At 40.4% G+C, this 16,591-nt stretch overlaps 1 protein-coding gene across 1 annotated transcript in view; it reads left to right on the top strand.

Annotated features, from left to right (window-relative positions):
• The window catches only part of NRP1 (neuropilin 1), an 82,983-nt gene that overhangs the window by 41,753 nt on the left and 24,639 nt on the right, over positions 1-16,591 (top strand). The window contains exons 6-8 of the mRNA XM_035902433.1: positions 9,622-9,777; positions 12,636-12,780; positions 14,355-14,686. Coding sequence (XP_035758326.1) covers positions 9,622-9,777; positions 12,636-12,780; positions 14,355-14,686 — 633 coding nt within the window. The remainder of the gene's footprint in view (positions 1-9,621; positions 9,778-12,635; positions 12,781-14,354; positions 14,687-16,591) is intronic.

Below are 16,591 nucleotides of genomic sequence, written 5' to 3'. Positions count from 1 at the left end.
CCACACCTGCACAGTACTATGAAGCTGAAGAGTTCATGAGTCCTGTGGGCCCTCCCCATCCCAGCATCCATGCTCCAGATTTTCTGTTGCTGAGCTATTATTTGCTTCCCCCATCCTTGCGCCATCCTGCTTTTCTGTCCCAGTTTAATTCTGTTCTGCCCATTAAGTGACATTTTCACAGCAGTAGCAAGATAGGTAAAGTGGAAGGATAAATGAGATTTTTTCCAAGTGGTAAATACCTACCCTTCAGAAAGCAATTTGTCTTCTTCCTGTGAAAAAAGGAAAAAAAAAAAAAAAGTATATTTCAAGAGGGAAATACTTCAATTTTTGCTTTACCTCTAATGTTTTCATTTAAGGTTTTAAAAAAACTCTTTAAAAAGGCATCAGAATAAACTCCATAGCCATCTGATCAATAAAACATACTAGCAGAGAAAACAAAGTTGACCAAACATTAAGCTGAGGTTTGGTTCCTCTGTTTTCAGGACCAACTGGCTTCTCACCAGAGAAGCACTGCTTGCGCGTCACTTCCACCAACCTGCTGTACCTATGTAGTCTGGTCGTTCTCTTCATTGTGCCCTCCTGTGTTGAACCCTTTGGGCCAAATTAATTTCTGGTGTGGAGCTGATCGAAAGGTCAATTTGTCCTATCACGTATCAAACCTGGGCATATTTTAGCGGGTCATATTTAGTTTATAGATTGTTGTACTGTAGACTAAGGTGGCTTTCAGCCTTAACACAGGCAGGAGCAGACTCTTCCATTGCAAATCCTATTAAATTCAAGCTATATGCTGAAGGGCTGACATATAACAGAATAATTTTAAAATGTTCTTATCAGGCCATAAAAATTAACTGTCCATAGGAGAGTTCCCCCCTTTCATGACATTCTTAACTAAGCGAATACATCCTGTGTTTATTTTAAAAAGCCACAGCACTTAAAAATCGATAGCTTTGCTCTTTGCATAGCTGGAGGCAGAGCAACTTTTAGAGAGACCAGGTGGGGATACACAAACCAGGCACCATTCTTTGGCCAAAGAAACCCCAGAAATGAAATCCCCGCAGCTGGAGGTTTTGTTGAGAGAGGGGCTGAGCTGGGGGCAGCCAGTCTCCCTGGTTTGCTTTGGCACCAGAGGGGAAGTTGTCTTGGTAGCCGCTGGCTCTCACCCTCCCTTCTGCTGTCCTCCTTCCTCCTCCGGCATGGACAAGAGCACTGCTCTCAGCAGCAGGTCTCCCAGATCACAGCCTCACAACTATTTCTTCTATGTCTGGGCATTTCCTCAGAGCTGTGAGGGACATGCGAAGGAAAAAGCAAAATGATCTTTGCATGTATAGTCTTTGTCTCTCCTTTTCCCCTGTACATTTACAGTACGCTCACCACACCATCTAACCGCAGCTACCTGACATTTTTCTAGAAGGTAGCAGAAACTCATATTTTAAAAAAGCAGTCACTTGCTTGGTGACCCAGTAGTAAATTAAAATCATCATACACAATGCGTATGAAATAGAAAATCGAATTTTGGTGCAACAAAACTGACAGTTCCATTTAACAGAGAATAAATGAATGCAGACTCCTGTGGATGACTGACTGATTTAAAGAGACTGTGCCGATTTTCCAAGATGAGAAAGCTGATCACAAGAAAATACGTATATTTCTATGTGACACAGGTTATACACCTATTCCAATTGCCAGTGAAATTAGGCTTAAAAAGTATTAAATCTTAGGCATTGGCAGTTTTTCCCCATTTTGTTGCTATATTTAATAGAAAACCCAAAGCCTGAACTTTCAAAAATATCCACATGTAGCAAATCCCAGTGACTTCAGTGGAACTCTCCCCGAACAAAGTGACTGCATGGTCAGATCTATCTACAGCATCTAGGTGTGCTCTCTGAGACAGTAGAGATTTAATGCTGCATATTATATCACCCCTTCACTTGCCAGCTTCCTACCCAATTAGCATAGGTATGCTGCAAAGCAGGAAGAAGCAGAGGTTATTTCTATATGTTTATGCATATGTAATATTGTACTTATATTCAAAATACCAAAATACATTATAAATCAAGCCCTGCTGCCTGTACCCTCTGATTTTAACAGGACAGCAGCTGGCAAAAATACGCTACAGGAGAACTTCATAGGCAAAATTCAGCATTTTCCACCTAAAGCCCAGTTATTCCCATGTGAAGCAGCCTGATAGAGAAGCTTTGGATTGCTTGTTTCCCATTTGTGCATTAGCTGCTCAGTACACTTGGGGAAAAAAAGTCCAACAATTATGTCCCTCTCTCAGAGTTTCCCTTTTCTATAGTTTCTAACACAAACTGGGGAAGGTTACATTCAAACTGCACTAAATAGTTGTCTTCATTCCAGATCAGAGGATTAAGCCCAGGTTTAAAATTAAATGTAAATTACAAATAAGTATTCAGAAAACGTTAATTAAAAGTATTACGTTCCTGACTCATTTATTGCTCAGCAAGGGTTCCTAAGTATCTTAGCTGGAGAAAGGCGCCATTCACATTCCTCCTTTTTTGACCAAGTCATTGTACATGTCTTAGGTTATCCATTTGCAAGTTAATGTACTGCCGAAGCAAAGGTTTTCATTTTAAAGAAGTAATATTTCACAGCAAGATATGCTCCTGCAAGATGTAAAACAATCTTTTTTCTAAAGCACTGGGAGTTAATCAGCCTTTCTCTTCATCGCTACAGAGAGGGTTCGAATGGCATAAGATGCTGATTACTTAGATCCCAGAGTCTATAGAAATCCCAATACGATTACATTTTCCTCCCTTTGTTATCAGAGTTTATTGTATCTTGGTGTTCAGGTTTTAAGCCGTTTTCACGTAAAAAAAAAAATAAATTAAGAAGAAGGTATTTTCTGAGTCTTCTGAATAACGATCGTGTTACATCAGAGCACCACATGAATGCTGAGGTGGAGCTCGCACACAAATAGAAGGATCGTTCCCTACCGCTACACGTGCACTGGGTGCATTTCGTACAATGCACTGAGCCCGTTTCAGGGGAGCACTGCATGGCCCTTGCTTTTAAACCAAATTCTTTCAAAGACTCACGCTAAAAATGTCACACAGAGCTAATGTGTACCAGTGGCAGAGCTTCTCCCGGCCCACTCGCAGCATTTCTCTTTCACATTTGATCTTTATAGTTTCCATACTGGAGCGATTTGGTTTGCTGAATTCTGGAAATGCCTCAAGTTGAAATGCTAGTGTATTAACCTGCTGTACTGAGTCTCTTTTGTTTCTCTTTACCAGAGTGCTGCTTGCCAATTTTTACAACCACAGCAGATTTTACTATTCAAACAGAACCAGATGGAACACCAGTTCAAAGAACATGTCAGAATTAAATATTTCTTTTTTAATTAGTTGCTTCTGATTTATGCAAAAAAAAATTAACATAAGAGTGGGAGAATGTGCCATGAATCCAGATGCAACACAGCCCACACAAGCATTATCTTTTCTCTGTCAGAGACACAGAGGCCTTTTCTTTCATTTTTTCTTGTCTTTTCTTTTTTCATTTTTCTTTCTGGATCTCATTTTTCTTACACTTTCTGCATGTTTTCCTTCTTCAGCCAGCCCCACAATGATGACTGAGGTTCTCTTATGTTGGTCAGTCATACTTTTTCATCATTATTTTAAATTTTCTCTTGTAGAAACTGGCTGATCTGCCTCTAAAAAAATTACCGTATTCAATACTGCAATCCCAGTATCAGTATCTCAGTGTGATAGCATCCTTTGAGTCTTTTCTTTGTTTTCAGTTCGGGGAATCTTTACGCTTACATTTTTTCTGCTGTAGAAAAGGATTTGGGCAGAAGATGAAGACTGTGAGGAATATTTCAACTGCTAAAGAAAGTTCATTTCCTTTTTGCTGCCAAGCATTCCTATTTCTTTGGCATGAATGTTTGCTCATCTTCTCTTTCATGCTTCCCCATTTTTGCCAAGTCGCATAAGCATCACTTCAGTAAAGCATACAGTGACTGAGGACAGTTGTTAGGCACAGACTAGAAGTTGGGCATGTGATTAGCTGCTTTCTCTTCTGGGGCTTCCAGGACGTTGCTGTCAAGGTCAATGAGAAAGATTCCAGTGACTCAGGAGAGATCCTGCTAACAGCAATGTTTTCTCTCTTTATGGAGCTGCCACAAATATCACTGAGAATTTTGCGTAAAGGTCTGAGATGGTTTCCAGCCTAAACTATTTTCACTTAAGCCCAGGATAAATATTTACAGCCTGTCATTAATCAAAGAATTATGTTCTTATAATGACTACTCATTTCAAGGATGAAGACTTTTGGAAGTAATTTTCCAACCAAGTTAATGAAATTCTTTTCAGAATTTCTACTGGAGCCTGTGCCATTTTTACTTAGCATTATAGTCTTCCTTACTTAAAACTCAATAAATAAAGGAATTAAGTGGTAGTTGTATATACATCATGGGAGAACATGATTGGTCAAATCAACAGCAACACCTAATAAAAAAGATCAACTCTTGCTTAATTAAATATTTGACAGAAGAACAGTGAAGCGTCACAACAGTTAATCTGACGCAGAGCACTGTATGCTATCTAGGGAAATGACACAGTTCTCTAAAAATATTTACTTTGGTATGTTGTGTCAAGTGATGGATTATACAGCTTTTCAAGCCACAAGAGATGCCCACAACAAAAAGCTTCCTGTTGTTAATCAAACTCCAGCACTTTGTCCTTTATTTTCTCAGGCTGTTGAACAGACCTACAGTAGGAGTGTTAAAAGCTGGTAAAACTGCTCCCTTGCTACAGCTCCCTCAATGACTGTATTTTATTTAGCAAGGCAGATTTTCATTCTGAAAATAAGGTCTTCCATACTATGACATGGTTATGTACGGCGACGGGAAGCAGCAATATTCAAGTTGTGCATGTTGTGTGTTGTTCTTTACCCAGCAGTTTGCTAAGATTTGCTGCATGATATATTGTGCAGAGCTAAATGTTACTCTTTTTCCTTCTCCTTAACTGGTCTCTAATAAAATACGTATTCCACCCCTTGCATATCTATGCCTTTAAAATGTGTCACCCACCCACATTTTTTGGAGACAGTAAGACCGCAATAAAAATATTTTTCCCGGATGCTAGAAGACATTGCAGAATAAATAGAGAGGAAGTAATTCATATGTAGAAGCAGCTAGCATCTTGCAATCTGCTTTCACAGGAAAGAAATTGATTTTAGAATTAGGAACAACTGGTGCTTTTTTTACATGAACATTTCTCTCCTGGAAAAAAATACACACTGGAGATGTTCCTCATTTCTTGTAAGTTAGGGGCCCATTCCCGTAGGCAAGTCTACTCCCCGTCTTGTACTTACCAATAAAGGCAGTCACATTGCAGCATAGGCAATTATCAAAGGCTGTGTTTGTTGGATGAGGCCCTAAGGCATAATTTTCCAGAAGAGATATGCTTTTTAATCTGAATGAAAGTGAGCAAAATTTAAAAAAAAAAAAAAAAAAAAAAAGAACAAGCAACATACTGCAGTTAGTCAAAGCTAAAATTCTGGTTGTGGAAATGAAATGTCATGATTTCAGGTTTGGAGACAGCTGCCTATCTCAGAACACAGCCACAGAGCATGCGATAACTTGGAAAACCGCTTGCATCCTCTAAAATAAATACCAGCTGTTTGTTTATCATATGTGCAGAAAGTTAAATGTCAAATAATTGCAGGGAAATGCATTTGGTGTTCATCTTCAAAAGTACTGTATTTCATCACCACCTCTCTCCACAGTTCAGTTTAACGTGAAACACAAGTTCTTGAAACAAAAAAAGGACAAGAAGCCCAAAACAAATAGCTAGTTTTTAAAGATTTGTGTTACTACCTCAGCTGGAGGAGACCGGATCCGAGAAAAATGGGTTACCTCTGGCCATGTTACCGCTTGGAGACCTCTGTGGAGAGGACATAGTAAGCTGACTGGAAATTACAGACAGTTGGACTCTATAAGCACAAGCCTCCAAAAAGCATAAGAACTCCTATCTGTTTGGTGGCACAGCTCTACTGGAGCCACTGCCCTCCACAATGATTCCTCTGGATAACACGGTACAGAAGAGCTGTGTCTTACTACAGCTACTTTTTGGTACCTTCAGGTTCCAGTTGTTAATAGCAGTTGATACGGTTGAACTTCAACTCTGAGCAGTCCCTGTGACATTAAAATGTGTATTTTGTGCACCATTTTGCATTTTACAGAAAGCAGAGTTTCAAAAGACATCTAAAAGAAAACAAAATGCCTCACAAAGTGATTAATGAAGGTGAGCTTAACAGCCCCTTCAGATGTGTCATGCAGTTTCCAAGGTAGTCTTCTACATAATTTATTTCTATCACCTTACTTAGAGAAGATTGGTACATTTAGAGCTTAATTTACAAACATACTTAGGCACCGCAGAGGGGTGCTCAGTGTTGCAATTCTGTTTGTATGCACCTGGAGAGAAGCAGTTCCTCGGGAGGCCGCTGCAGAGAACTGTCAAAGGGAGGAAAATGCCTTAAGCTCTACATCTCCCCTGGACCACTGCACTGAGCCAGACTTAGTACTTAAAACTCCAGCCCTTCTGCTTCTCTGCTGCTTAACCCCACCTTTCTTGTTTGCACTGCTCCTTTCTCACAAAACACTGATGGAGAAAGGTTATTCTTTTTTCCTCTATCAGCTTCTGAGCAAACGTCCCCTGGCATGTGGCAGGTCTGGGGTAATAGCTTGCTTTTGCAAAGGTTTTAAAGCTGTGGCACACAGCTGAACACTCAAGCCATCAGCCTCCAGGCACTCGAGGAGAGGACTGCTGTTGACATAGTTCCAGTTTTCAAGAAGCATGTAAAGATTTGCTGATCCGGAGAAAGCACGTCTATGTGAAGAGATGTTCTCCCTAATGACAAGAGGTGCCCTCCTCCTCCCGTACTGTATTACACAGTTACCGGAGCCAGGAGTGCTAATGAGGTTGCGTCTTCCCTACCTAAAGGCAATCAATTAGAGGTCTTCTCAGAGTCTCTCTCCCAGTGAGCTGTTAACTTCTGGCAGGAGAATTTCTGCCTACCTTTTGAATTCTGCCAGGCTTTAGGCATGAAGGTAGATGTCTAAATCCTCTGTGTGTTTAGGACTTAGTTCTGGGTGGTGGGATAGATGCTGTAAGGATATTCAGTCCCCCAAGAGGTAAGGGTGTATATTGAATTGTATATTTGGGACTGAGCAAAATTTGGGCACCTGAAGTTCTTTGATAGGACAAGCCTGAGTGACCTGAAGGGTCAGTGACTGGAAGCTGTAATTGTTAGCACAGGCATCAACTAATCAAACCTTCCCCTAAACCCAATGTTAAATTTTAACTTGGCTTCAAATACCTAGAACTCTTGTAATAGGCCATTGCTTGACTTCATTCACAATGAAGTACTTACTGTATATTAAAAAGCCCCTACTAGAATAATTTCAAATCAGTTGGAACGGTACAGGCTTGGGACCCTAATCATTTCAAAACTGAAGAGCTGTTTCAAATTGTAAGAGAAGCAGATCATTTAAATAACTTAGCTCTGCACTCCCTCAGACTTCCAGATTTTCAAGTGCACTTCAGCCTGGAAGTGAATGTGGTATTGGACATAACTCAGCGCAGCGCACTTTACAATCAGCGGAGTACAGTTTGGAGAGCATTTGAAGTTAAGCTGAGATTGCTCAGCGCAATGATGCCCAGATTCCCCCATTAACTTTCAGATTGCAACAATCTAACATCTGAGACTCTCCAGTTACTTTAAATCACTTGATTGTTTTTGTAAGGTGGTGCTGGGATTTTTTTTATTTTTTTTTTTTAAGGCTGAATTTTTTTATCACGACAAAACAACATGTTGCGGTATCTCACCCCGAAAGACAAGGGCTAAAATGTTACATGCGGACTTTACCAGCCTTAAAAACTCGGGCAGGGGCAGGGGCTTTGCCTTGAAAGCTAGTTCTATCTGTCGTACACAAGGCTGCTATTCTTGTGTTGGAAGGCTTCAGAATGCCTTGCAGATGACACGGGCATTGAGAGAGCAGCCAGTCTGTCCTCAATGGCACTTCCTTCGGCCTTTTGAGAGAGAATGCAGAGCATGTTGATTTATCTGCTCCAGCGCCTTTGGATATATGACATACATACAGGAAAAAGGATGCCTGTGGGACATAGGGGACGTATGTACTGCATCCTGCGTGCTTTGGACATAATGAAAAAGCCTGAGACATTCATGGGACATTCACTTGAGGAGGGTTAATTCACCCTATTATTATCCTACTAAAGTCTGGACAATTGAAGTTTAGAGGAATAAATTTCTCTGATTAATATTTTGTGAATAGTGTCATTTTGTATTGAAATTAAATGGTTTGCTTTATGAAACAGAGAGGAGGTTCTAGCTGCAGAGAAAGAGGGTGATGGATTTGATTTTAATTGGTTTGTCATTATGGCTAAAGAAAGGCTGTAAGGAAATGGCAGGTGTTTCAAAGCTGTGGTCATCAACCTGGCTGTGAGGGAGTTTTGTGCCCAGTTTCAACCATTTGGCAGCTGGACTTGTGGGCAAGGACACAGGCTTCTTTTGCCAGCAGAGCTGACTTGGGTGGCCGCACGCCTGCACCCCACATCATCCTCCCAACTACGCCAGTACAACTTCTGTGATGCCACATGATGACCCAGATCAGGAAACAGAACTGGATGACAAATAAATAACTGGGGGAGAGGAAGGTTGACCTAAATCACTTGTCCATTTGGTTGCAATGTACCTTCATGGGAAGAGGAGGAAGACAGAGAATGAGTGAAGAAGACAGAACGCCTCTAACACACATTCACGTGCACACCATGGCGTTCACTTCCCCAGCAAGTTCAATAATGTCTTTATTTTCTGATTATTAAAGTTCACTGCATTTGACAGTTGGAACAGAATTATTGCACTTGTTTTAATGCTTCTTTCTGTTTTCTTCAAATACATCATACGGTACAAGCAGCTCATTTGCCTTTTTCCCAACAAAATCACATGGTGATTCTTAATTATCTTGTGACTAACTAATACACCATGGGATTCTTTTCTCCTCGCAAGTGATGAGCTCCTGGGCTTTAGTAGAATTCTTGTTATCATTCCCTAAGTGCACGACTTTGATATTGTACTATTAAATTTCATCCCATTTTTAATACCCCAGTTCTCAGGGTCATTCAGTTCTCACTGCACAACTCTCCGCTGTATTGACAATGCCTTGCAGCTCTGTGTCCTCAGTGAATTTCATTAGCATCTATGCAGGGTAGTTAATGAAAGTATTAAGTAAGATTGTTTACCAGACTGTTCCTTTAGGAACTTCTCCAGTAACTTCTCTGCAGTCTGGTGGTTCCTACTTGCACCAGTGGGGTCTCTGGTTCCTCCCCCACAGAGGAAACATAATTCTCTGACATGTGAATAGCCCTCCTGGCTAATTAGGCAAATGTTCCCATCTCCTGTGATGACACTGTTTACAAAAGAGGAGATGATGGCTATGTTATTATCAACAATATGCTGCAATTTCTTTTATATAAAATCCTTATTATGTCTGTAAAACATGGGCGGGGGGGGTGTCACTTCTGCATTACTGTTATGCTCTGAATGGGTTGTCCTCATGTCCCAATTCCTTCCTTGCCACAGGTAGATCTAGGCCTTCTCCGCTTTGTTTCTGGAATTGGGACCCAAGGAGCCATCTCAAAAGAAACGAAGAAAGAATATTATCTGAAAACATACCGTGTAGATGTCAGCTCCAACGGAGAGGACTGGATTACACTGAAGGAGGGAAACAAGCCTGTTGTAAGTCTCCTCTCTTTTACCTCTCTTCAGTGAAGAAATACGCTATTAAACTGTTTAGTTACTACCAGTTGTTAAAAAAAAAAAAAAGAGGAAGAAGGTATCACAGGTTTAATCAGCACGATCAGGGTTAACAACATCCCAAATCCAAAAGACAGCTATAGTCTCAGTAGTAAGGGGACACAGAAATTGTTTATCTGAAGCCTAGAGCTGCTGAAAAGGGTGCAAGGTGCTGCCCCGTCTGTTGTACCCACCAGAATTTGAGTGGTTTGGGTCTTTTCCCTGGAGTGTGCTGCCATGTCCCAGTTCGCCAGAGATTATCTATTTCACCTTGAAGAAAACATTATGGGGAACCTTTTAAAAAATATGTAAGTCCCTTATCTGTGGTGAAGCTCTGGATATGCAGTGTCAGTGCCTCAGCTCCCTGTGCATAGCCATGCTGTCTTGAAGGAGTGCTATAGCAAGTCATTAGTAGTTTGTTAGACTTCCAAGCATCTCAGTGATGGGGGTCATGCAGACAGATAATTAGGCACATCTCTCCATCCTTATAGATTTTTATCACCTTTCCATTTATCAGCAGATTTGCTCTCTGTGACCTCCCAATGAAACAGCTTTAGACACTCATAAGAAAAATCATCATTATCCGCTACCATGAGCATAAAGCTCATTACTGAGAAGTCAATTCTGTTCCAGCTCTCACATGAATAGTCCCAGGGAGGCTGTGCCTCCCTTCCCACCTCGCTCAGGATCTGCCTGGGAGCAGCATCCCCAGAGGCTGCCAGGGGCTGATGCAACTGGGAAGGTTTTGTGGTGCCTCTCTTCAAAAGAGCTTTTTTGTGACCCTTCTGTGAAGACCCAGAAGAGCTGTGTAATATTAAACTCTGTCAGTGTAACCGTATCTAGCTCTAAATATTCGGTTACTGGTTTGTCCCTGATTCACCTGAAAGTGCTGTGCCAAGTCCACTACATCTATCTAATCAAAATGGTAGCAGTGTTTAACACATACCTTCTTCTTCTTTGAAGTGCTTTGAAAAAACAATAAAAAATGGATCCTGAAAGCTTCTCTTTGACAGGTATTATCCTGGTTTTACAGAGAAGGACTGTAGAAGGTCAAATGCCACAATGTGGGCACTGTGTAACGATGTATAGAGGCACAATAACTGAACTTGCCCAAAGTCACAAGAGGAGCCAACGCTGCGGCTGGTATGAGACACAGGGTTTCCTGGCTCTAGTTCCTGTAATCTGAACAAATGCCTCTTTCAAAATCAGACCATGCCTGATTTTCATTACCAACTTCAATTTTTAAACTCTCCAAGAGTGTATTTTACATGAGGTTCTATTGCGCATGTTGTCCTTAATTAGTGAGAACACTTCCTAAACCCGTGTTATTTGTTCAAAGCGTTTACAAAAGAGTCAGATTTCTAAAATGGCAATATTTTGCTGTTGATCAGGACAAGAAAAAACTGCACACCAGTCTTCCTCTGGTATTTTTATTCAAATGAAAAGTTAAGGAGACTGGGCTACTGAAGGAACAGCAAAAGCAGGCAGCCGCAGATCTCTTCAAGGAAGCCTCACACGAGCGTTGCACTGGCCACATATGAGGGGCTGTGTGCTTTTGGGAAAAGACTCATTCCCTCTGTCAGATGCAGACCTTGAGAAAACTACAGCAGGTCCTCCCAGAGAAAAAAAAGCTGCTGAAAAGAAGCATAGCTCCAGTTAAAATCTCTTGCTAGGTATGAAACTCCTATATTAAGTTACTTGAGCTATAAGCAAGCCTGCTGAGTTGGCAGCTATGCGCTGCTGGCCTCCGCTCCAAATTAGTGCAGTTATGGCAAGTAACAAACAGGAAAGTAGACAGTGTGTGTAAGGAATGGGAGAATCTCCCATAAAAGGAGAGGGGTTTGTATCCATGGAAAACAACAGGAAACTGGTCCTCTCAAAATGAGGAAGAAGCAGGAAACTGAATCACCTTCTTTAGACTAGAACATTGCAAGGTTTCAGCTCTGCTAGGAAGGAGCGCGTCTGCAGGATCCTCAACATGAAAGCACGGCACAATCCTGTCCCTTCTTGGGGAAGTCTCATTGTTCATCTAATTTGACTGTTAACCTCAGGGGACGCAGAGAAAATCTTAGAGCCTGCTATATAGATTTTAACTAGACTTCCATCTCAGTATGCAAGGAGAAAGAAAGTCTGAGTACTTGTTAAAAAGGATTTAAAGCCAGAACGTTAACAAAGCAAGGTTTGCACAATACACTCTGCAAAACGCATAAGCCCAAGGATGGCAAAATAATACAGGTTTTTATCCAAACTACATATAGGATTTTTATATAGTCTAGTTGAAATCCAAACCTTTAATCTGGGCCTGAGGTTCTGTAGCTTTTTGCATCATTCTACGTGCGAGGAATAAAACTGCCCTAATGGGGCATTGAGGGATTCTTCCAGTCCTTGGGTGACAAAGACCAGCCTATGTCATTCCTGCATATAGGTCTGGGCATTAGGAGCACCTCAAAATAGGCAAGGAGCGGACAGACCCTTGTTGCACCCAGGTGAGCTCCTGCTCTCAAGATCCTGAGCTTCCCTGGTCTGCTCTGCAGCGTTATGGTGTGTTATGGGACTCTGAAGGTGGCAAGTATTTTTTTAGTCTCATTGAACACCTGACATCTTTTTTCCTTACCAAGGAAAGCTTATCTGTCTGTAAAAATTGTGTTAGGAGTTTGATGAAATAGCTCCCCACACAAGTCTTTTGTCTCATCTTCCCCCTCTCAAATAACCTTGTGTCATAACTATCTGTAAAACACAGAATTACAAACACCATTTAAGAGAAAGCCTAACAAATATATACTTTTTCTTTCCACACAAAGGTGTTTCAAGGGAATAGCAATCCCACTGATGTTGTTTACAGACCTTTTGCCAAACCAGTTTTAACACGGTTTGTGCGGATCAGACCTGTGTCTTGGGAAAATGGAGTATCGCTGAGATTTGAAGTTTATGGCTGCAAGATAACAGGTAGGTCTTGGGAAGGACTTTAAAACCAAGGGAACTTATTGTGCCTATGCTGTGGGTTTTATTTTTACAAGTGAAATGCATCTTCACTATTTCCACTGTGGTCTGAATGTAGAAATGTAAAAAAAAAAAAAAGGTAAAGAAAATAAAATGCAACAACCCAAACATTCAGTGTTATCTGAAGGTTGTTCTGGCAATCTCTCTTAGGTGTTTGGCTTTAAGAAGTGGGAAAAAAAAAAAAGTTTAATTACTTTTCTTGCAATTATTTTACAGCTCCATGCAAAATACCTGAGATACACAGATGTTTTGCAAATTCCCATCTTGTTTTCCCTTCCTAACCCTCTGGTCCCTCTCTCTCATGCCTGCTATTCATAGGTTGTTCTCAGCAGGTGTCCCAAGGAACAAACATACATAGGTAAAGGTAAAATCAGCAGAACTGCTGTTACGTTCTATCTTGGAAATCTTCATTCCTTGTTAGCAGTTTTTCCTACTTCAAATTATATTTATCGGGGACAATAAAAGAAGCAACTATTTAGGTTCTGTGTCATTTAAAAAATCCTGAAAGACTAAAAAAATACAATAGGAAAATCTCAAGTACAGCAATAAATTATATTTTACAGAATGTATAAAAGATTTCCAATTTCAATGTTACTTTCCACTGTGGTCTGAATGTAGAAATGTAAAAAAAAAAAAAAGGTAAAGAAAATAAAATGCAACAACCCAAACATTCAGTGTTATCTGAAGGTTGTTCTGGCAATCTCTCTTAGGTGTTTGGCTTTAAGAAGTGGGAAAAAAAAAAAAGTTTAATTACTTTTCTTGCAATTATTTTACAGCTCCATGCAAAATACCTGAGATACACAGATGTTTTGCAAATTCCCATCTTGTTTTCCCTTCCTAACCCTCTGGTCCCTCTCTCTCATGCCTGCTATTCATAGGTTGTTCTCAGCAGGTGTCCCAAGGAACAAACATACATAGGTAAAGGTAAAATCAGCAGAACTGCTGTTACGTTCTATCTTGGAAATCTTCATTCCTTGTTAGCAGTTTTTCCTACTTCAAATTATATTTATCGGGGACAATAAAAGAAGCAACTATTTAGGTTCTGTGTCATTTAAAAAATCCTGAAAGACTAAAAAAATACAATAGGAAAATCTCAAGTACAGCAATAAATTATATTTTACAGAATGTATAAAAGATTTCCAATTTCAATGTTACCAAAATTAAGTAATCTGCAACTAGGTTTTGGCTGATTTTGTAAGTTTTCTCTAGAGAAATATTCACAAATTCAGATGTGACCCTGCACTCTGCCTTAGCAAGAATAGAAAACAAGAACAGAATAGGATTTTCTGATCCTTTTGGTTCCCATCAAGCCAGAAATACTTGTGGTATTTTGGTACTTCCTGCCAAAACTAGGATGTGCAAGTTTGAACAAATGAAAATTATATACAAATCCCAAAAGATTATTTTGGCTATAAGAAAGAAATAAGTAATTGCTTACAAAAGTTGAACTGACCGAGATGTCCTGTTTCTGTTTTGGTGCTTGTTCAGATTAACTATTTATTTGGGTTTTTTCTCTGTAGATTATCCTTGCTCCGGGATGCTGGGTATGGTGTCTGGGCTCATTCCTGACTCTCAGATTACCGCATCTACTCAAGTCGATCGAAACTGGATCCCGGAAAATGCTCGCCTCATAACAAGCCGTTCAGGTTGGGCGCTGCCACCAACTACTCATCCATATACAAACGAATGGCTTCAAATTGACCTTGGCGAAGAAAAAAAAGTGAGGGGCATAATTGTCCAAGGAGGCAAGCACCGAGAAAACAAAGTATTCATGAAAAAATTCAAAATTGGCTACAGCAACAACGGATCAGATTGGAAAATGATCATGGATTCCAGCAAGAAAAAGATAAAGGTAAGGAGGAAGAAGCTGCACTAAAAAAACCCGAAGTTGCACTAAGAAAAAAACTTGCATTAATTTTTTACATATCTATCTCTGACCTTAGAAAAGGCACACAGTTGGGATGAAGCCAAGCAGGAGGACTCCTAGGGCGGTAACCCTGAAGGGATGCTGTGGGAATAGTACCACGCCTGAGGGCAGGAGCTGGCCTTAGGATATTCACCTCTATGGCAAAGGTTTTGTTTATTCAACAGCTAGTTCAGACTTGATTTCTGACAAGGGTGGTGTGCCTCTGTGGCCCCTATGTTACTGCAAAATCCCATGCAGTGGTAATAGGCACCACTGCCAAAAAAGTAGAGGTCCTTCTGCAGCTTTTCCACTGACACTGAATGAACTTATTTGAGACACTGAATTACTTTTCCTTTGCTTCTTTTTTGTCTGAGCTGCAGAATGAGAATGGTGTTATTTAACTCAATGGGCACCTGTTGGATTTCAGAACTGCCTGTAGACTGCTTTGAGAGCTTCACAGGCTCTCTGTAATGGTCTGATCCAAATCCCTCCGAAAGAAAGTGATGGAATTTTTGATGTGTTATCCCATCCCAAGAGAAAAATACTCTCATACTGCCACAAGTGAAGCATCTTGGAGATTGCCTGGGAACAAAGGGCAGCTGGTTCATAGGTTCAAGCAGAAACTGCAAGACATTTTCAGAGGAGGGCCAAATGAATTGCTGGGTTAGAAGCCAAGGAAAAGAAAAAGAGTGTGGCACAGAAAAGTTTCTGGGAATGTACCTGTTTTGGTTTGTCTTTGCATGTGTGCTGTTCAGAACATAAATTTCACTGAGTGTTTAGCTTATTTACCCCAAATCCCATTCATTAAGCCTTCCATCCCATTTTGCTCTAATTGCTCACAAAGTGAGTATTTTTGCCTCAAAAGGCACAACCATTTCTTAGTCCTTACGCCCCATTCCTTGAGGAAACCAGTGGGCATGCAGTCCTGTTCACGACCTGGTGCTGCAGTACTGGGATGATCATACACTGAAATGTTCCCTCAAAAGGCAAATCGGTGTGGTGCTTGGCAGATGGGAATCCTGAGAGTTGCTCCGTATCTCATCTGCGTTAGTTTGAAAATTAGATGTAAAAGCTGCTTTGCTATATAGACTCATCCATTGGACAAACCTGTGTTTCCTTAAAGGAAAAGTTGAGTGGGCCCATGGATGTAGCTTTTCCAGGCACATTTGGTAAATATTGGACTTTGTTCTCTCCTGTTTTAATCTCACTGAATATGTCTGCATTTTCTCACTTCTCATCACTTTTCATCATTTGTTTTGGGGATTAAAACTAAATGAATTCAGCCTTTGCAGTCAGCTCTTTTCTCTTGTTACCATGAGTTTTGACTTCATCATAAAGTGTGAAGAGAGTGTAAATCAACAATGGGATCTAACCATTTTCTTTCTAAAATAGATGTTGTTTTGACATGTACTTCTACACTGTGGCTCAACGAGGGAAAAAAATAATGCCATATGCTTTCAAAGCAGTGCGCCGTCTGCTGCATGGCTTTCTGTTTTCTAATACAAGCACTTGCCATCATTGTCAGAAGTTAGCAGTTTGACAAGAAAACTAGTGTGCTAACTAATGCGCTGAGCCCATCCTCAGCTTTCATCACTACCAGAAATTAACTTTCAACATTAATGGAATGGGGAGGGCTGGAATTCAAATCTCTCGTGGCATAATTATAATCCTTCTCAAAAATTCAAGACAGTTAATAAACTTTCTTCCAAAGCACAAGTTTTCTTTAAAGAAAATCAGATAAATCCTATGGTTTGGGAGTCTGAGAGATGTAAAATGTTAATACTGGAATGCAGTATTTTTAAATGTAAGTGGAGATGGATGGGACAGAATGCTATAATGAGTCACAGCAGG

This window comes from Egretta garzetta, unplaced genomic scaffold (genome assembly GCF_000687185.1).
Source record: "Egretta garzetta isolate BGI_Z169 unplaced genomic scaffold, ASM68718v1 scaffold369, whole genome shotgun sequence".
Taxonomy (NCBI): Eukaryota; Metazoa; Chordata; class Aves; order Pelecaniformes; family Ardeidae; genus Egretta; species Egretta garzetta.
The sequence above is the reverse complement of the archived record's forward strand: the minus strand, read 5'-3'. Positions and strand labels throughout refer to the sequence as shown.